At 37.3% G+C, this 22389-nt stretch overlaps 1 protein-coding gene across 4 annotated transcripts in view; it reads left to right on the top strand.

The window, feature by feature from the left end:
* LOC136032463 (golgin subfamily A member 6-like protein 6) overlaps positions 1–22389 on the top strand; it is a 58045-nt gene that overhangs the window by 550 nt on the left and 35106 nt on the right. Inside the window, exon 1 of one of the 4 annotated variants that reach the window (XM_065712789.1) lies at positions 11496–11639. The exons of 2 other annotated variants lie outside the window; for them this stretch is intronic. Coding sequence is in view for 1 of the 2 variants with exons in the window: in XM_065712776.1 (XP_065568848.1) it covers positions 11601–11639 (39 nt within the window). In the remaining variant the exon portion in view is untranslated. Of the gene's footprint in view, positions 1–11495; positions 11640–22389 lie in introns of those variants that run through there. One more of the 4 variants, XM_065712776.1, reaches the window with a different exon arrangement.

Here is a 22389-nt window from a genome sequence, read left to right as displayed (position 1 = left end):
AGCTAGGCCACTCTGATGATGCACCCCTGGGATACACCAGGTTGCTAATAGAAATACATGCACTATCAAGTTGGCTATTATTATCCCTCATATACATACTCTTTTTTTCAAATAGCCAACTTGTCAGCTGTCAGTAAAGTTTCTAATATGCTTGTGAAATTGGCTAACTAATTGGGTATTAATTTCCCAGTTATATGTAAGCTTTAGTTTAAATTAACCAACTGGTCAGCTATCAATAAAGTTTCTAATTGATAGTAAAATTAGCTAACTAGTTTGCTACTATAGTCTCAACTATATAGCCTACACATATTAAGATTAGCCTCTCAGTTGGCTAATAGGCTATATAAACCTCAGCCTAAATTAGCCAAATAGTCAGTTAATAAGAGAACAGTATATACTTTACAACCTAGAAATAGCTGACCTGTTGGCTGTTATTATCCATATGCATAATATATAAACTTTACTTTAAAATGGCAAAATAGTCAACTATCAATAAAGTTTCATTTGTTTAAATTTGCCAACCAGTTGGCTATTAGATCTCACCTGTATATACACCTCAGTCCAAATTAACCAATTAGTCAGCTAATAACATGACTGTGGAATTTGCAGTAAAATTAGCTAACTAGTTTGCTATTGAAGTCTCAGCTATATACACATGTTTAGATTAGCCAACCAGTTGGCTATGAGATCTCATGTATGTATATGCACTTCAGCCTGAATTAGATATTTAAGAGAACTGTGTAGGCTATACTTCATAGAATTAGCTAACTAGTTGGCTTTAAACATCCCATGTATATATAAACTTTAGTTTAAAATAGCAAACTTGTCAGGTATCAAATTGATTTGAAGTGCCAATCAATTTAAATTTTCTCTTTCCCATAATTTTTCTATGGCTGGCTGGGAGATGTCAGAGGTGGGCATATAGAACATTTAGCTTTCCACTCATCATCTCTACATAATATTTAGACTACTTGGCTGATATCAAATCACTTTCTGGGCTGCAGCAATAGCTAGCAATGTAGTAAGAGATGATCACACCACATAGTAAGAAATGAAATAGTCAATAAGTCCTTGTTTTTAATTTCAACACATCTGGGCTGCATCAGTAGCTAGCAACCTAGTTAGAGACAATCACAGCCCATATGTAGCAAAAATTGAAATAGATCATAACCCCTAAAAGTAGAATCAGATCAAAAAACAATTAAAATAAAGAACATAATCTAGCCTATAGCTTACCAAGAGAATCTGGGTTGCAGTGGAATCTTACAACCTAGTAAGAGGCAATTACATCCCATAATAAGATTATGATAAAGAACAAACTCTTGCCCATAATAACTTAAATAACTAAAATTTATTTTTTAAATTCTAAATTTAAAGATGTTGCTTTAAATACTATACTTTAGATTATATGAACTCTATCCAATACTAAATGAAATATTTACTACCAAAAACAACTTAATAGATTGGTGAATTATATTAAAGAACTATTAAACTCACTATAAGTGTGGATTATGTAAGTTTCATCCAGGTTGAAGCAGAAGCTAGCAATCTGGGTTGCATACAAGGACTGACCTTATTCCTCATCTACAGCTCAAACAAAAACTGCCTGACTCTTTTTGCTGACAACTCCAAGCTGTTTGGTACTGTGGACAACAGTAGCCTACAAGCCAATCTAAACCAAATTCAAGCCTAGGCAGATAAGTTGCTTCTGTCCTTCAACATCTCAAAATCTGTTGCTCTACATTTCAGCTGTGGTATTCTGCAGCACCAGTACACTATGTACAATGGCAAAACATCTTGACAGTATTGCTTCCTACATCTAGTCGTGGTAGAGACCTAGGAGTCCTGTTGGATAATGGTTTAAAATTCCATGAATACACAGCCCTAGTAGTTTCAAGAGCAAATGCAAATTTGGGACTCCTGAAAAGAACCATTGATGCTCTACAGTTTTTCCGAAACTATATAAAGCTCTGATCAGACCAGTCCTGGATTTTGGAACATGTCTTGCTGGTCCTTTTTACAAGAGTGACATCCACCTCATTGAAGGTGTCCAAAAGAGAGCCACCAAATGCATCTATGGTTTATGCAGTCAGCCCTACTGCAATATATTACAATCCTCTAACCTCCCAACATCTGTTTTTTGGCATAGGTATAATGACATGATGCTCACCTTCAGATACCTCCTGCAAGCAGACCAGAAGCTTTTCACCTTCTTTCCTCATCAATGACAAGCATGAGGACTTTCCAAAATACTGTTCATATTCACCATTAACATCAAGGTGTTAACAAAACAATCTTGTGTTTCAGATGCCCCATTTTCAATAAAATCAGATCAGGGGGTGGATGGGGGAAACAGAAATCTTGGAAAACACTTGGAGTGGAGAGATCAGGATGAAATTTGATGGGAATAAGCACACAAGTTCTAGATACTTTATTGACATAACTGGACTGGATCTGCTCTCTTTGGGGGAGTTGGGGGGGGGTCCAGTGCTATGGCAATTTTGGTGCTTCTGGACGTGCTAGGATGATGAAAATTAGTTGGTTTGCCAAGGACCAGCACAAATTGACTTAATAACAGTTGTTTCCGCAATTCGACCATCTGGGGGGGCTGGAGGGAGAGGAAAAATTGAAAAAAATTAGATATTTTTAACTTAGAAATGGATGATTGGATCTTAATGAAATTTGATATTTAGAAGGAATTCATGTCTCAGAGCTCTTATCTTAAATCTTGACCAGACCTGGTTATATTGGGGGGAGCTGGATGGGGAAACCAGAAATCTTGGAAAATGCTTAGAGTGGAGAGATTGGGATGAAACTTGATGGGGTAGAATAAGCAAATGTTGTAGATACATGATGGACCAGACTGGATCCACTCTTTGGGGGGGGGGGGGTCCAGTGCTTTGGCGAGTTCAGTGCTAAAAATTGGCAGGCAAGTCGTTTTCCATGGCTCGACCATCTGAGAGACTGAAGGGAGAGGAAAAATTAGAAAAAATGAGGTATTTTTAATGTACAAATGGGTGATAAGATCTTAATGAATTTTGATATTTAGAAGGACCTTGTGTCTCAGAGCTCTTATTTTAAATCCTGATTGGAATTAAGCCTCTGATTTTCCTTTTAAATCAATCTGTTGATTCTTAGAATTTTGCTAGAGCTTATGCGATATGAGCTCTTGGCTCTTCCAACCTTGTCACAAGTGCCATATGAGCTATTAGCTCATATATTCTTGATATGATATTCTTTACATACAACATAATTCTTTTTTCTTCTTTTCCACAGATAGCTTGACACTGGAATATTGTCAAGAGTTGTTCAATGGCTCATTTTAAAGGAAATTGCTACATCTAGTGCCTTTTGTAATTAAAAACACAATTTTTTTTTAAATGGAATCTTTTTTTTTTTACCAAAAATTCCATATTTTTATAGCACTGCTGTAGCTCACGATATTATAACTTCAGAAATCATTGGATATACCTGAAACCTAGTAAAGAATTTTACATAAGGGATTATAATGGTGATCTCAGATGTAGCCCCTGATAGCTTAAGGGTGCCCAGTAGGCTATTCAGACAGCTAAACCCCATTTCAAGCATTAAATCACTATGCAGTCCCCACAATACTGCTTAGAAAAGGTTAAATTTCCAATACCCACTAGTGAGATATCCTTGTTATGAAATAGATTATAGAATTACTTTTGGAATTAAAATTTTATCCTGAATCCAAATGACTTTTACTTGCATCAGAAATAAACCCTACTCCCACACTCCTAATGTGCAAAAATATGTGCTGAATTGTTTATATACAATTCAGTTTCAATCATTTTGATGAAATGTTAAATAAATTTGAAGAAAGGAGCAGCTTACAGAGTTCATATTTACAACTCAGGGTATTTAACCTTGACCTATTTACAAAATAGGAAGTAGGATATAAAGTTAATATCCAACACAAATAAATGTTTATGTGGTTTCACAGTAAAATTCTGATTTTAAAAGTTTGTTTATTTTCTTAGGGAGTTACTCAGAAAATTTACCCTGCAGTTGTGACAACATTGGATTTGTCTAAATTTTGGGTAGGGTTGTAGTTATTTTTTTTTTTCTATCTTAGAAGGTAAGATGTAAACCTAGAATTAGAGCAGTAGAGTAGGAAAAATCTTATGAAAACAACTCTTATTTCATAATATACAGAATAATTGTAGTCAACACATTTTGACAGTTGTCCCACCTTCACTCCTCCCCCTTAATGTGCAAATATATAGCTGAAAGTAGCCTCTATACCTTGTGTGTTTTCCTATTTCTTAATTTTGTCGTTATTGGTTCAATTTATTGGTATGCAGATTGAAACAAGAGTGATGCATAGAAAATGGCCTAGATGTTTGAAAATTAGGGGGTATTGGTATTGAAGAATTGTTGCAAAATGTGTTAATTGCAATTTTTCTGCAAAGAATTTTTTTTCATACATGTTTCCTTCTCAACAGCCCCAATTCAGGAGCTTAGCCTTGGTGAGCTTGTTTGAGTGTTCTCTTGGGAGGTAATGGCTGGTATTATGGCTGCCAATGAAGATGGTAGAATTTGTAAGTCAACATCATTGCTGTGCATGAATCTGTAGACAAGGGTAGTTGGTTTAAGTTATGTGAGGTGTTCCTCATATGAAGCTGATTTTAGGCTTTTCACAAATTTGGCTGCTTGATTTTGAACATTATCAATGAGTCTAACATCTTGCTGATAAGAGGGACCAGCAAGGCACTTGCCAAAATTTAGATGGAGCCTAATGAAAACCTTAAAAAAGTATATAAATATTGTTGCCTTTTGCCTACTGATGATCCTTTTCAATAGGCCAAGGATGGAATAAACTCCGGAAACAACTTGTTGAATATGGCTGTGGAACCTCAACAGTTACTCCTAGGTCCTTTTCTTCTTCTCTATTCTCTAGTTACTCCCTTATTTAGTGATGAGATTTGAAATTGAGTAGGTAGCCATTGGGTTGTTGGGCCCAAGGTGCAATACAGCAATTGATTGTATTGAATTGGAGAAGCCAGCCTTGATTCCAATCCTATAGCCTGTCTAGATTATGTTGGCTGTTCTATGGCTTAGTAATACCAAAAATTGTGGCATCATCAGCAAGCAAATGCAGATTATCAACGAAAAATGGTTAGTCCTAGTATAGTTCCCTCTAGTACCCAATTCATTGATATAGCCTCATCAGAGTAGATTGGCTGGTTACCTGTCTCAAATAAATAGACTTTTTGCTTGCAGTTGATAAGGAAATTCATTAGCCGGTCTATCAGGGATGAATTGATGCTGGCAGCAGATAATTTGGAGTGCAGTTACTATGCTGTACCTTGTCAAAGGTTTAGCTGCAGTAGGTCAACTGGGTGTACTTGGTCAATTTATACTTAGTCATATGATTCCAGTAGGTTTGTGTTGATTGATTTTCCTGATTGGAATCCATGCTACTTAGGTGACAAGATCTTGTTGGTGGTTGAATATTAAAAAAAAATAAATCTTTGACTATATGCTTAAGCATTATAGCAACAACAACCAAAGGTATGCTAATATGTTGATAATGCTTATACTTTTTTTTTATGCAATCACCTTTTTGAATACCAGCATTATGTTGGCTACTTTCCAGTCTTCTGGTAGCTCTCTTGAGGTAAATGATGTCCAAAAGATTTTTATGAGCAGTTCTTCTATCACCAGCAATTTCTCTTAGTAGTCGGGGTGACTTGGAAGATATTTAAATTTGTACATTAGAGGACATCTATAGGTAATACCTTGGTACTTTCCATTAGGGTTTTTATATCATAGTTTGTAGGGGGGAGGTAGAGGGACATCAGGTTCAGGTGTGAAAACTGAGACATGTTGAAGGTTCAGTAAATGAGCAAGCTTGTTAATCTTTTTTACTCCTCCATATTGCTTTGTTATTTAAATATAGAAATTTTTTTTTTAACTAAAAGCAAGGAGCAACATTAAAACTCAAAACGGACAGAAGTTATTCCGTATATGTAAGGGGCTGTCCCCTCCTCAACGCTCCACTCTTTACGCTAAAGTTTTTATTGTTTTAAAAAGTAGAGTTGTGAAAAAGAATGAATATTTTGCGTAAAGAGTGGTGTGTTGAGGAGGGGACAGCCCCTTTCATATACAGAATAACTTCTGTTCGTTTTAGGTTTTAATGTCGCGGCTTACTTTCAGTTAATTGTTTTTATTTTGTTTAGTTTCATAACATTTTTGAATTAATGAAGGCTTTGAATTTGGCTCACCTTGCATGAATTATTAAAACGAAATTTGCATATTAATTTTACCTTTTTTTTACGAATAATCACCAAGTTTGATTTTTGTTTCAGTTACTAAAGAATGACTCCTGAAACATAAAGGCGGTTTAATTAGAATAATTACCTCTTTAAAAGTATACAAGAAGCTTTAGTGTAAGACCAAGCTATTGAGAAGAGACGACTTTCCTCATATGCATTATATTTCCTTTTCGTTTAAAGTTTTAATGTTGCTTACTTTCAGCTGAAAAAACTTGTTTTTTCGCTTAATTGCTGATCGCTTTTAAATAATGTTGGGAAATCTAAATCCCATTCTATGGAAAATTCCCTTCCCCAATGAACAATTTCTCCATGGAAAGATTCTTCCACGTAACTAAAATTAGTGATATTCGCGGAACTAATTTTGTAAGGCATAGTTACAGAATGGCCAAAGAAGTAAAAACTATTCAATTTTTTTATTAATATATCAAACGGTAAGCAAAAATGCTTTATGAAAATGAAACTCGCAAGTTTAGGAATTCTCGAATTACTGGACTAATGAAAAGATCTTTAGCCCCCCCCCCCATATACATAATAATTACAGCTGACTGATTACTGATTGACTAGTGACGACCAATTAGCAACTGATTACAGGAATATGTAAAATTCTTCTTTTACATCATCGCTTGCTTCGTTTTGGGTGCATAACAGACCACCACAGACAATTTTGGATGCTGGCTGGCAAACCTGGCGGTGAGAGTTCTAGATGAAGCTGGCTGCCACTTTAAAAGGGATAGACTGGTTTTTCTCGTCATCATAAGGGTAACTCCGTGTTCTCTCCTTGACTCCGGTCCACTGAATATGATGCTGTATATACTTAGCAACTTTTTGAGGCCTGAACCAGGCCATCGTTCCTAGGTCACAGCGAGGATGTCTAGATCGTTCTGGCTCATTTCTTATAAAACTTGTTCTTTGACAACTGGGACATCGTTCAGACGTTTCAGAATTCAAATTTAAAGGACTTCTTTCGCTGTCAAAAATCGTGTCTGTGGGCGTGTGGTTGTCATAAAAAAAACAATCAGATCCGAAGCTATTCTCAATAGATGTTTCTTTGCTTAGGGTTTTTTACCAGAGTGGGTCGCAAGCACACCCCAACCCTCCCTCTTTATCCTGGCTTGTGACAGGCTGCATAAGCAGGTAAGAATACTTAATTACAAAAGTAACATTTTAGTTTGCATGCATAGAACAAGTAAACTTTGTATAATTTGCTTAATCTGTGAAAATAATTAATTTAAACTAACTATTTTTGAATTATTAAAACAATGGTTTTGAAATACGATCATTAGTTAGTTTTGAATAAATACGGCTAATAGGAAAAACTAAATTATTCAATTTTGAAACCACTTTTTCATAATAATTCAAAAGTTGTTAAAAGAAAACTACACATCCAAAGGAAAATTACACCTTCTTAAGCTGTTTAGGATTGTAAGACTTAGATTATTTTGTTGATTTCCGCTTCTCCTCTTACCCTCCCTTTTAATTGTGGCACTTGGTATTAACCAAGTGACATATAGCGATCGCAAATTCTGTCTGTCTGTCCCGGTTTTGCTACTTCTAGGCAAGCTAGGACGATGAAACTTGACATGTGTATCAGGGACCGGACCAGATTAAATTAGAAATAGTCATTTTCTCGATTTGACCATCTTGGCCGGTTAATTCGGAAAAAAATATAAAAAATGAAGTATTTTTAACTTACGAACAGGTGATGGGGTCTTAATGAAATTCAATTTTTGGAAGGATATCGTGTCTCAGAGCTCTTATTTTAAATTTTGACCAGATCTGGTGACATTGGGGGACTTGGAGGGGGAACCTAAAATCTTGGAAAACGCTTAGAGCGTAGGGATCGGGATGAAACTTGGTGGCAAAACAAGCAGAAGTCCTAGATACGTTATTGACATAACCGGGACGAACATTCTCTGTTTGGGGGAGCTGGGGGAGGGGGGGGTAATTCTGAAGAATTAGAAAAAATGAGGTATTTTTAACTTACGAAGGAGTGATCGAATTTTAATGAAATTTGAAGTTTGGAAGGATATCGTGTCTCAGAGCTCTTATTTTAAATCCCGACTGGATCCGGTGACATGGGGGGGGGGAATTGAGGGGGACCTAAAATCTTGGAAAACGCTTGGAGTGGAGGGATCGGGACGAAACTTGGTTGGAAAAATTAGCATAAGTCCTAGCTACGTGGTTGACATAACCGGAACGGTGCCGCTCTGTTTGGGGGAGGAGGAGGTAATTCTGAACAAATCAGAAAAATGAGGTATTTTTAAGTTACAAAGGAGTGATCGGATCTTAATGAAATTTGAAGTTTGGAAGGATATCGTGTCTCAGAGCTCTTATTTTAAATTCCGCTTGGATCCGGTGACATTGGTTGTAATTGAGGGGGGAACCTAAAATCTTGGAAAACGCTTAGGGTGGAGGGTTTGAGATGAAACTTGGTGGGAAAAATAAGTACAAGTCCTAGATACGTGATTGACATAACTGGGACAGATCCACTCTCTTTGGGGGAGTGGGGGGAGGGTTAATTCTGAAAAATTAGAAAAATGAGGTATTTTTAACTTACGAAGGAGTGATCGGATCTGAATGAAATTTGATGTTTGGAAGGAAATCATGTCTCAGAGCTCTCAGAACCTTATCCGGTGAGGGGGATGCAGGGGGGAACCTAAACTCTTCGAAAATGCTTAGAGTGGAGGGATCGGGATGAAACTTGGCGGGGAAAATAAGCACAAGTCTTAGATACGGGATTGACATAACCGGAACGGATATTTTTTATCCCGACCGGGTCCAGTGTCATTAGTGGGGGGTACTGAAGATCTTGGAAAACGCTTAAAGTGGAGAGATCAGGATGAAACTTGGTGGAAAGAATAAGCACAAGTCCAAGATAGGTGACTGACATAGCCAGATCCGCTCTCTTTGGTGGAGTCGGGGTGGGGGGAGTAATTCGGAAAAATGAGGTATTTGTAACTTACGGACAGGTGATCATATTTAGAAGGATCTTTTGCTTTAAAACTCATTTTAAATCCCGACTAGATCCGGTGACATTGAAGGGAGTTGGAGGGGGAAGCCGGAATTCTTAGAAAACGTGAAATCGAGGTATCTTACGAATGGGTGATCAGATCTCAATGAAACTTGATATATAGAAGAATCTTATGTCTCAGATGATCCATTTTCAATTGGAATCGGATCCGGGGACATATAGGGTTGGAGGGGGGAAACAGAAATCTTGAAAACTGGAAATCTTGGAAAACTCTTTGAGTGGAGATATCGGGATGAAACTTGATGGGAAGAATAAGCACAAGTTATAGATACGAGATTGACATAATTGGTACGGATCCGTTCTCTTTAGGGGAGCTGGGGGATGTTAATTTGGAAAAGTTAGAAAAATTGAGGTATTTATAACTTAAGAACGCGTGACCGGATCTTAATTAAATATGATATTTAGAAGAAACTCATGTATCAGAGCTCTTGTTTCAAATCCCGACCAGATCTGCTGACATCAGGGGGAGCTGGAGGGGGAAACCAGAAATTTTGGAAAATGCTTATAAATGTCGTAGATATGTGACTGACGTAACCGGACTGGATCTGCTCTCTTTGGGAGAGTTAGACGGTGGGGTGCAGTGCTTTGACGAGTTTGGTGCTTCTGGACGTGCTAGGACGATGAAAATTGGTAGGCGTGTCAGGGAACTGTACAAATTGACTTGATAAAGTCGTTTTCCCCGATTCGAACATCTGGGGGGCTGAAGGGAGAGGAAAAATTAGAAAAATTTAGGTATTTTTAACTTGCGAGTGGATGATAGGGTCTTAATGAATTTTGATGTTTACAAGGACCCCGTGACTCAGAGCTCTTATTTTAATCCCGACTGGCATTAAGCCTCTGATTTTCCTTTTAAAGCAATCTATTGATTCGTAGAATTTTGCTAGAGCGCATACCATATGAGCTCTTGGCTCTTCCGACCTCGTCACAAGTGCCATATGAGCTCTTAGCTCTTGTTTTTTTTTTTCAGATATATATGTTTGTCTAATTTTCTCTTAATACATTCAAACAATCAAATTTTATTTCCACCATACTTGGTGATGAATGTCTAAAAAGGCCATTTACCAAAAATGTAAGTTTCGATCAGAATATATGTTACCTGACTACACATTTCCATTTCCCATACATCCTTAATGATCTGTATTGCAAGATATCATAGGTCATTTTTGTAAATAATAGCCACTATGAAAAATCTATCCCACATGCGGAAATTTTGAGTGTTTTAAATACATTTTTAATCTCTAAGATCTCACAAACAGAAAATTTGGGCTTAAAATCATGTTGGAAATTGCTTATAAATTTCATTAATAAAGAGCTGTCTAATGGGCAGTATGTCAGTGGTGAGTTGAACAGGAAACAAAGTGCCTCTTTAATCCCAGCGGTTTGTTCTGGGTACCCAACTGACTGACCATATCTCAAACAGTAAGCTCTAAGAAAAATGTGTGCAATTCTGCTTTCTAGGGCTATAATGGGGGATGGGCTGAGATGGCTAGGACACGTTCTGCAGATGAAAGATGACAGATTGTCCAAGATCATCCTTCCTGGGTAACCGTCTAGGGCCAAACAAAAGCAGGTTGCCCATAATTGGGATGGGAGGATGTTATAAGGAAAGATTTAAGGAAATGGAAACTTCTTGGGAAGGTGTGAAGAGGGAGAGTCGGAATAGGTAGGGATAGAGGAGGAGCGACTGTAGCTGTATTGGCCTCAGACGCCTTGATGCTGCAGTTAGTTGCTAGTCTATATAGCAATAAATAATAGATGCTGACTCCAAAGTCCTGGCATTATAGGATTGTTAACTCCACTCTGGACTCTTGATCTGGTGATTTCAAAAGAGCCCAGCGCCTTCTTGTTTTGAATGTTGGCTCTTTGACATTGTATATTTGGTGTCAAGCTTGGGCTCCTTCTGTTTGATATTTTTTTTAAGTATCCTGAAAATTATAATTCGCCAATTCCCTAACAGAAAGGCGGGAAAAAAGCTTTTTGACTTTGGATTTCATTCAAAATCATGCATAATTTTCCATCAAATCTTAATTTTAACTCTATCAATGCAATATCTCAAGTTGTCGTCATTACTTGCGTTCAAATATTTATTTTGAGCCATGGCTTATCTTTTAAGATAGAGTTGAGCCATAATGCGATAAAGTCTAAATAATAAGTTCTTTCCTCTTTATCAGTACTGTTTGACAGAATAACTTGCATATGTGATGCTATTTTTTTATTATAATAATTGATCGTGTGTATAATACCATTGCAGTTTTATTTCCCATTAAATGTTTATTTTTCCTGGTTTTCTTTCATACATACAGCAGGTAATGTTTGACCCATATTTCTTTGGTTTTTAATGAATCTTTATGTTGCAGTTTATCAATTAATCTTGATATAAGGCAACTTTTCAATGTATCTTTAATAATATATTATGGCATATAATCAGTCAATATATTAGTTTCTTTTTTATTATTGTCTCGAAGGAATTCTGTTACTCTAAAGGGAAACCTCATAGGGGTTATTTTGTGATCCAGGGTTTTCCTATTTCGTTCATCTCTGGATCAGGCGTTAGTAGAATATTGAAACAGAATAATGCAATCCATGTTTATTGACAGTATAGGTTTATACATCTTACTGTATATTATAATATGGTTTAGGATACATTAAATAATAATCCTGTGAAGGTTATTCTTGACAGTTTCTCATTCTTTTGCCTATCTTTTGAAGGCGGGGTCCTTGAAATATTACCCAAGTCCAACATTTTTTCTTGCTTGTATCAATATATTTCATGTTATTGGGATCAATCTTGCGAATATTTGAACCTATTCGTCGATGATAGAACAGCCCCTGCAACCATGCGAAAGAGCATAGCCCATTTTTAATCCTTCCCAATTCATTCAAGTACGTCTTTTGGAAAGAAAGAGTCGACCAAGAGGACTGATAAACTTTTTCACTTGGATTTCACTTTTCAGCTGATCCTTCTTGAAGCGCCCAGATTGATTAGAACTGATCCTATTACATGGGAAACCTGGGAATAATTTCTTAATCCTTGGCCTTTGCCCATCTGAAGCACAGTTGACACCACTCAAAGAGGATCAATAAAATGTTAGTAGGGCAGCCATTATGATTCCCAAGAAAGGTCATTTTTTTTCAAGTAGGTCACGAAAGCACAGGATGGCTGGCCCCCAACCCCCCATTGCACTTCCTGTCGGAAGGGCCAAGAAACGGAGATCAGCACCGCCGATAAGGACTGTAAAAGTCTAATGCCGTATCCTTTACCTTACCTAGGTCACCATCTCCTGAGGAGGTTCCTTGTTTTTCAACAAATTCTAAAGTGGACAAGACAAATACGAGACGCACATCCGCTTATGATCATCTTACGGTGGAAATGCTTTGGAAAGAGTATATAAACAAGAGCTAAGAGCTCATATGGCACTTGTGACGAGGTCGGAAGAGCCAAGAGCTCATTTGGACGAGGTCGGAAGAGCCGAGAGCTCATATGGTACGAGGTCGGAAGAGCCAAGAGCCAAGAGCTCATTTGGCACTTGTGAGAAGGTCAGAACCTAAAGTTAAACTTTATAGCACAAGATCCTTCTAAATATCAAATTTCATTAAGATCTGGTCACCCTTTCGTAAGTTACAAATACCTCAATTTTCAAAATTACCTCCCCCCTCCCAATTCCACCAAAGAGAGCAGATCCGGTCCAGTTATGTCAGTCACGTATCTTAGACAGGTTTCTATTCTTCCCATCCAGTTTCATCCTGATCTCACCGCTTTAAGTATTTTCTAAGATTTCCGGTCCCCCAAACTGCCCCCCCCCCAATTACGTTTGATCCGGTTGAGATTTAAAATAAGATATCAGAGTTACGAGGTCCTTCTAAATATGAAGTTTCATGAAGATCCGATCACTCCTTCGTAAGTTAAAAATACGTTATTTTTCTTATTTTTCAGAATTACCCCCCCCCCCCCCCGCAATTGAGCGGATCCGTTCCAATTATGTAAATTACGTATGCAAGACTTTTGCTTATTTTTCCAACCAAGTTTCATCCCAATCCCTCCAATCTAAGCGTTTCCCATCATTTTAGGTCTCCCCACCCCAAACTTCCCCCAATGTCACCAGATCCGGTCAGGATTTAAAATAAGAGCTTTGAGCCACGATATCCTTCTAAAAATCAAATTTCATGGAGATCCAATCACCCGTTCATAAGTTAAACATACCTCATTTTTTCTGATTTTTCAGAATTAACCCCCCCCCCCCAACTACCCAAAAGAGAGCGGATCCGTTCCGTTTATGTCAATCATCTATCTAGGACTTGTGTTTATTTTTCCCACCATATTTCATCCCGATCCCTCCACTCTAAGTGTTTTCCAAGTTTTAGGTTCCCCCTCCCAACTCCCCGCCCCCATCACAAGATCTGGTCGGGATTTAAAATAAGAGCTCTAAGACACGATATCCTTCTAAACATCAAATTTCATTGAGATCCGATCACCCGTTCGCAAGTTGAAAATACCTCATTTTTCTAATTTTTTAGACTTACTCCCCCCCCCAACTACCCCAAAGAGAACAAATAAGTTTCGATTATGTCAATCATGTATCTAGGACTTGCGCTTATTTTTCCCATCAAGTTTCATCCCGATCCCTCTACTCTAAGTGTTTTCCAAGATTTTAGGTTTCCCCCCTCCAACTCCCCCCAATGTCATCAGACCCAGTCGGGATTTAAAATAAGAGCTCTGAGACACAATATCATTCCAAACATCAAATTTCATTAAGATCCAATCACCCGCTCATAAGTTAAAAATACTTCATTTTTTCTATTTTTCCGAATTAACCGGCCCCTACTCCCCCCCCCCAGATGGTCAAATCGGGAAAACGACTATTTCTAATTTAATCTGGTCCGGTCCCTGATACGCTTGCCAAATTTCATCGTCCTAGCTTACCTGGAAGTGCCTAAAGTAGCAAAACCGGGACTTTAGGTTTTCCCCCTCCGACTCCCCCCAATGTCATCAGATCCGGTCGGGATTTAAAATAAGAGCTCTAAGACACAATATCATTCCAAACATGAAATTTCATTAAGATCCAAATACCCGCTGATAAGTTAAAAATACTTCATTTTTTCTATTTTTTGCGAATTAACCGGGCCCCCACTCCCCCCCAGATGGTCAAATCGGGAAAACGACTATTTCTAATTTAATCTGGTGCGGTCCCTGATACGCTTGCCAAATTTCATCGTCCTAGCTTACCTGGAAGTGCCTAAAGTAGCAAAACCGGGACAGACCGACAGACCGACAGAATTGGCGACTGCTATATGTCACTTGGTTAATACCAAGTGCCATAAAAAGGTTTTGCGAATAAACATTACGTCTAGAACCGGATTCAATGGATCCATGAAACATAGGACTTGTTGTGTATCAAGGCCCATTCACAAGTGTACTTAATGGGCCTTAAAGGATAAGTGAGTCCTTCTTGACGTACCCGGAACCATAAAGCATGTAGAAAAGAACAGAATAGATATACAAATAATTGGTATGTTATATTAGTTTAGGTGTAACTACTGTGTTAATATTCCAACCAATACATAGCAAAGTAATTGTTGATGCTCGACGATGATTTGGCAATAGTATTGTAGTTAAAGTTGCAATGCGCCAATAGAAATAAATAAGTAATTAAGGCACTTGAAATAAATTACTTTTTCTTCTTAAAGCAAAAATAAAATTGTCATTAGCATTTCAACTTCTAAGGAGAAAACACCTGTTTCCGGTGTCTTGATAAGTTTCAGGAAGCAGACATAACTAATAATTTCAAGTTTGAATAATAAACAAATGATAGTTTTTGCATCCAAGTAAAATTATTGATTTGATCAGGTGTCACATTTAAGTAGCTTTTAGTAATTTTATATTCATATTGAGAAATAATTCACTGTGATATTCAGCTAAGGCCAAAACTCGATATTATCTAGTGCTAATGACCTTATTTTAGCATTGACAAAGCCGAGAGTAGGTAACCTTTAATGTTAAAATCAGCTAATAATGTATTTTTCTAGGATACGTCCGATAATTATAACCAATCCCTTTTTTAAAGACTGACCTTAATTAGTTACAGCTAGACCGAGAGTTTTACCCTTAAATTGTCAAATTTCAAATTATCAAATTTCAGAATTCACTATTTAAGAATATGCACCCTACTTACGATTAATACAAAATAAAAAAGAACTAAGTTTTTATGGCACTTGGTATTTACCAAGTGACGTATAGCAATCGGAATTTCTGTCGGTCTATCTGTCCATGTTTTGCTAGTTTGGGCACTTCCAGATATGCTAGGATGATGAAATTGGGCAGGCGTATTAAGGGCATGACAAGATTAAATTACAAATAGTCGTTTCCCGACTCGCCCATCAGGGGGGGGGGGGTGAGGGGACGGTTAATTCGAAAAATTTGGAAAAAATGAGGTATTTTTAACTTACGAACAGGTGATCGGATCTTAATGAACTTTGATATTTAGAAGGATATTGGGTCTCAGAACTCTTACTTTAAATCCCTTACAGATCCGGTGACATTGGGGGAAGTTGGAGGGGGAAGCCTGAAATTTTGGAAAAGGCATATAGTCGAGAGATCGGGATGAAACTTAGTAGGAAAAATAAGCACAAGTCCTAGATATGTTATTGCCATAACCTGACCGGATTTGCTCTCTTTGGAGGAGTTGGGGAGGGGGTAATTGGGAAAAATGAGGAATTTGTAAGTTACGAACGGTTGATCAGATCTTACTGAAATTTGATATTTAGAAAAATCTTGTCAGATCCGGTGACATTCGAGGGAGCTGGAGGGGGAAACTGGAAATCTTGAAAAACGTGAAAATTGAGGTATTTTTATCTTAAGAATGTGTGATTGGATCTTAATGAAACTTGATATAGAAAGATCTTGTGTCTCAGATGCTCCATTTTCAATTTGAATTGGACCCGGAGACATAGGGAGGTGGAGGGGGAAACGGAAATCTTGTAAACTGGAAATCTCGGAAAACACTTAGAGGGGTGAGATCGGGATGAAACTTGATGGGAAGAATTAGCATGAGTTCTAGATACGTTATTAACATAACTGGACCGGATCCTCTCTCTTTGGGGGTGTTACGAGAGGGGGACTTCCAGTTTTTGGCGAGTTCGGTGCTTCTGGTCAAGAACCTGCACAAATTGACTTAATAACAGTTGTTTCCCCGTTCGAATATCTGGGGGGCTTGAAGGAGAGGAAAAATTGAAACATGAGGTATTTTTAACTTACGATATGGTGATCGGATCTTAATGAAATTTTGTATTTGGAAGGATCTTGTGTCTCAGAGCTATTGTTTTAAATCCCGACCGTATCTGGTGAGTAGAGAAATCGGGATGAAACTAGGTGGGAAAAATATGCACAAATCCTAGATACCTGATAACCGGACTGAATTCGCTCTCTTTGGGGGAGTTGTGGGGGGTGGTAATTCAGATCTTTAACTTACGAACGGATGACCGGATCTTAATGAAATTTGATATTTAGAGGGAATTCATGTCTCAGAGCTCTTACTGTAAATCCCGGCCAGATCTGGTTACATTGAGGGGAGTTGAAGGGGGAAACCGGAAGTCTTGGAAAACGCTTAGAGTGGAGAGATCGGGATGAAACTAGGTGGGTAGAACAATCAAATGTCATAGATACGTGATTTACGTAACCGAATTGGGTCCGCTCTCTTTGGGGAATTTAGGGGGGTCCAGTGCTTTGGCGATTTCAGTGCTTCTGGACGTGCTTGGACGATAAAATTGATAGGCATGCCAGGAACCTGCACAAACCCCTCAGATGGTCTGATCGACCATCTGAGGGGATAAAGGGGGGAATAAAAAATAGGTAGTTTTAACGTACGAATGGGCGATCGGATCTTGGTGAATTTTGATATTTAGAGGACCTCATGTCTCAGAGATCTTATTTTAAATCCTGACAGGTATTAAGCCTTTGATTTTCCTTTTAAATCAATCTATTGATCCTTAAAACTTTGCTAGAGCTCATGTCATGTGAGCTGTTGGCTCTTCTGACCTCGTCACAAGTGCCATATGAGCTCTTAGCTCTTGTTTTTTTAAGTTTGAAGATCAAGGATATTAGACTTTCCAAAAAACTTTTCTGGGGTGTTTTTTTTTCCAAACCAATGGTCACAGAAAATGGAGAGACGGTTTATTTGAACGGATATTTAACGTTCTGGTGCCTCTTAATCGCAAAAAGATTCTGCTGCAGTAAAGTGACTTTTTATGTTTTTTTGGGTAAAAAACTACAATTTTTGTCGAGGAACAATTCTAAGATAGCCACCTGTTTTAAAATTATAAAGAAATTAATACCTTGATTTCAGAGCGAGTAATGTAGCGTGGTGGCACATTCCTTGTGGAAGAGCCACGTAGCTCGTACCAAATATACTGTTCTGTTATTAGAGACGTTTATTTAAAACCTCCATTTAACTAAGTTCATTGGCTTTGAGGTTTGATAAAATTATGTAACGTAATGTGTGATTACAAATCAGCCATTATTGAGGAACACCGGTTAGTCATTGTCCTAGGAGGTAGGGCTCCAAATGCCTCAAAAAGTGTATTTTATGCGCTCGAATTGTCTGTGTTTCATTAAAGTTTGAGCAGAAATAATGAATTTGAAGTTCTCTCTGTTATATTAGACAGCTCGTGCCATTGAACTCTAAGTAAAAAAGAATCCGTGCCAATTTTAATTTTTATTTATGCATTAAAAGAATTGAATTTTTGTGGTGACTCCAAGTATGGAAAATGTATTAAGATTACCTAACAAAAGTTGGGGTTGTAATTTAATCCATAAATAAAAACAGAGGGAAAGTCCCCCTGTGGGAGACTGGTTACCTTGATGAAAATAATCCATCAGATTCAGAATATCAGATAGCATTATTTTATAAATTTCAAGCCCCATCAATAAATATTTGAACTTTTTCCCCCAAGAAGGATGATCCCGGGTTCGTGTTTGTCTGTTCTTTTTCCTTTTTTATTCCTTAAGGAATTTTGGATTGCGTCATTAATATTGGAGTTAGGGGTTGATAGTGCCCCTCTTTGAACCAAAAATCGTTTTCTATCTTATTTAAAAGATAACATTCACATGCTTACTGGTAATAAATGGAGAAGACGGTGGAGTAAGAGCTGCCAGGTGCTTATTTTTGCCATATATTTAAACGGTAATATATCTCATTTTCCTTTTTATGTTCAATGTTAGAGGGCTTCTTGTTTGGCGAGGACATTGCCCCTCCCCCTTATGGCGTCAAGGAACATCTCTGTTAAAAATATTCAAAGAATTCGCCTTGAAGAGTTTCGGATATTTCAGGTGCCTCCCTCCTCCTAAGAAATATCTAGTGGGATTTATTTTTCAACATTGTTTTATGAATGTTAAACTTGACTGTAAAAATAAGAGGGTTAAAGGGAGGATTAGTAGACCCCCTTCAAATTCAAGAGATGTTTAGATGCAACATCCCCTAGTAATAACCTGTAAGTAAAAATTGGCCATTTTGCTAATAGGAATCGAAGCTTGTCAGTGAAAAACCGAAATAAGTTTTGATTACAATATATGCAAAAAAGAAACATATTATTCATGTTGATTCCTAATATTTTCAAAATATATTAATTCTTCTTTTTTAAAATTTGTCAAGACATTTGGTGGAAATTGTGTGATGACACGCACCATTTGCGTGTGTCCTGAAGGAACTAAGGCTATCTAAAAAGGTGAATTACTTTTTGTTTTTCTTGGAAAGTTGCCTTTGAGTCTAAGCAGATCTGGCCCCCTCTTTTTGCATATAAATTGATTGGACATTGTCCATCACGCGTCAAACCAAAATCAATCCAATCTTTCATCCCTTAGTTTTAAGACTATCTACCTTAGTTTTTCCCTAGGAATGATGTACGGACGAATGGATGACAGGCTTATCTATTATCAAAAAGTGAAATGACATTATTTTTATACATTCCTAAAAAGGGATTATGCCAGATGTGCCTATAACCTCGACTAACTGTCTTGTCATTTTCTGCTATTAGCCATGGCTTGATGCCCGCAACTACTAGATTTTAATTCAAAGTTCCTTTGGATAATTTGAGGAATTTCATAAAAATATGGATAAATACAACAAAACATGGCTGATACAGTGCACCTGTATGTGACACATAAATTATTCCGTTATTTCATACAAAAATTGTTTTCATAACAAATAGGCCAATTACAATAAATAAAAATATAGATTCCAAAACTGGATTAACGTATTCGTACTTGTTAGTGTATGTGTAGTTGAGGGTCCAGGAACGTGCTTTGAATCCCCTCCCTCTACTCCTTTCATGCTTGCAACCCTTGATGCTAAGTTTCCATGAAGATAAGTTGAATTAAAAAAAAAAATAATAATAAATCAAGTTCGGCTCAGAGTCTTATAATCAAATACAACGTATCTCATATTGAAAGACTCACTAAAGGTATTTTGGGTCTCTTTATAGTTCTCCACAAAAGGCATCAAAAGTTGTTCCTCAACAAAAAGCTGAAATTGTTTCTCAATTCTGTAGAAAATTGATTTTTTTTTTGCCGCACAGACCATCTCTGAAATTTTCAAGCATATACATGTTTGTATCAGATTAATGACGATTTTGACTTATAAGGTGCTTGCGTTGGCCCTGTAGTGTGTTTTTGAAGCTGAACTTTTACCCTTAGTTCCGTATTACCAAGCTGAGATAAAAGCCACTGCGCCATCGCAGGACAAATTTTCTCTGGACAATTTTTTGTTTCCTTGAATTTCCCGCCCAAGTGTGACGTTTTTTGAATCATTGCCCATCAGTTCTGTTTTCACCATCCTTACAAAAACTGTTAGCTAATAGTTGAATGCCCAAAAACTTAATAAAAAAATTTAGCAAATGCAAGCTCTGGGATCCAGTGGGTCCCACCCTGCCACGTGGGGCTGAGAGACATCTTGTGTCATTACCAATTGTATTTTCAGCATCGAATTATTAGAGGCTATTGTGCAACATTTCTAGTGAGGCAACTCCTTATTTGAAGCTTTTCTAAAAGCTTGCAGCCCATTGGCTATATTTTTGTGGTATATTCGTGTCCAAATGTTTGACTAGCGTAGTACTTTAAGTAAATAAATTTGTAATCACAAAACTTGCTATAAAACTCCTGTCCTCTAGAAGTACAAATATTTACTGCAGGTAACGAATGTTTTTGCTTTTAAGATCTGAAATATCGCAATAAAATTCGTCTTCCTAAGTCAGGAGTAAACTCAGGTAAAAATAGAGATTTACTTCAATAAAATAGTGGGATATTCCTCGGATCTGACTGTTTGTCATTACCCCAGAGCTCTTGGCGATTTCGCCTTGGAACCCCTCTCCTCTTTGGAAACATAAACCCCCACCCCGCACGAATTATTTCCTCCCCCTAGGAAAGTTTTCGCCGCATTCGAAACTGAGCAGCCAAAGGGAAAGTATGTGAAATAGAAAGAAGGAAGAAAATGAGGGACTTTAAATCTTCTAAAATTTCTGCCTTATTGGATTGAGTCTTTAGTTCGACCTCGTGTTTTTGTTTTGTCCTACGTTTTTAGTTTATTTTATAAGTGTTTTCATTTTAATTTGTTTTCATCTACCTGGTCTGACATGTATTTTCAAATAAGCCTGGGGAAAATTCCATCGAAAAAATCAATCAAGATTCTCATGATTAAGCCTGAATTTTCATAGCCGAGTTGATCAAAAGGAAGCCTTGCTCCTCCTCGAAGAAGACCGATGTGGATACCATTGTAAGAAGTGAGATATCATTTATGTCTAGAAAACGCGTTCACCTGTTGTTCGCGAAGAACGGATGAAATGTGCAACCCTCCTGCGCTCCCACCGACAAGATTGACCAGAAGTCAGCTTTTTTCTGACGAAAGCAGCAAGAAAATCTGCTTCAGTGGCGTCTATCTCTCAATAATTAATATGGTCTTACTCACAAGGAAGATTAGCAAACTCTGTGGTACAAGTGGTAAGCTGAGGTACGTACCTGTGGTACGCTACTGATTTCTTAGGGTTGATCGAAGATCGGACAATCTTTACTCTCAGCTTCAATCTTTGTTGATGTCAAAAAAAGAAAAAAAAAGGCACAGCTACTACAGTCCTGAGAGACTTCAATGCTATTTTGGAAAGTGACTACAGCGGAGCTGAGATATTATATGCCTATTCGGAATCTGGTAGATCAACAAAAACGGGGAGTGACTCGTTGAGTTCTATCTTGAAAGCGAGCTTTCTGGTAACAAACACAATGTTTAAGCACCGGTAAAAAAGGAAAGTCGCTTGGTGGTTTTTTGATGGAAGATCTGTCTGCAGATAGATTACATATCGGTATCTTAACTGGTGGAAATGTTCGTTTGACAATATAGGCAGAATATATTTCTCTTCCGAAAATTCTTTTTAAGCTTTATTTTGTCGGGGGGAGGGGGTTGTTATATTTGGAATATTTTATGTATATTCCAAACTACAGGGAAAAATGTTTGTTTAAGAATATCAAGTAGTATTCATTTTTACATCTTTAAAAAAAATTTGCGTTTTTTTGGGTTGAGTATTTGAAATATTTTATCTATATTCAAAAATATAGGCAGCATATATGACGTGAATTATCATACAGTTGTTATTACGTTTTTATTTCTTTTTTTCGAGGGGGAGTGGTAATAGCAGAGTGTGATAACCGCTAAAGAAAATAATATGAAAATAAGAAGTTAGGGGCTACCGTTAAAGGATTACCCTATGATGTTCACATAGGTAAGGGGCTGGGATTACGAAATACGAGTAATTACTTCCCGTGGACCTGGTCTGGTACCAACATCTATGGTACATGATACCAGTTCACCCGTTGCTATAAAAAACGCATCCACTAGGCGTAAATCCAAAGGGTTTTTTCGAACCAAGTACCTTTTTCAGGAACGTCTTTTTATATCTAATTTTAATAACATGTAGCAAAACTCTAAGTCAGAACTAAGAAAATTTAATATTGACAGGGCCGTATATTATGCTTATATTTTGGATTATGTGTTGAAATACAGTTCTGAATCCCTTATTTTC

This window comes from Artemia franciscana, chromosome 1, assembly GCF_032884065.1.
Source record: "Artemia franciscana chromosome 1, ASM3288406v1, whole genome shotgun sequence".
NCBI classification, from domain to species: domain Eukaryota; kingdom Metazoa; phylum Arthropoda; class Branchiopoda; order Anostraca; family Artemiidae; genus Artemia; species Artemia franciscana.
This window is presented reverse-complemented; position numbering and strand designations above follow the sequence as displayed.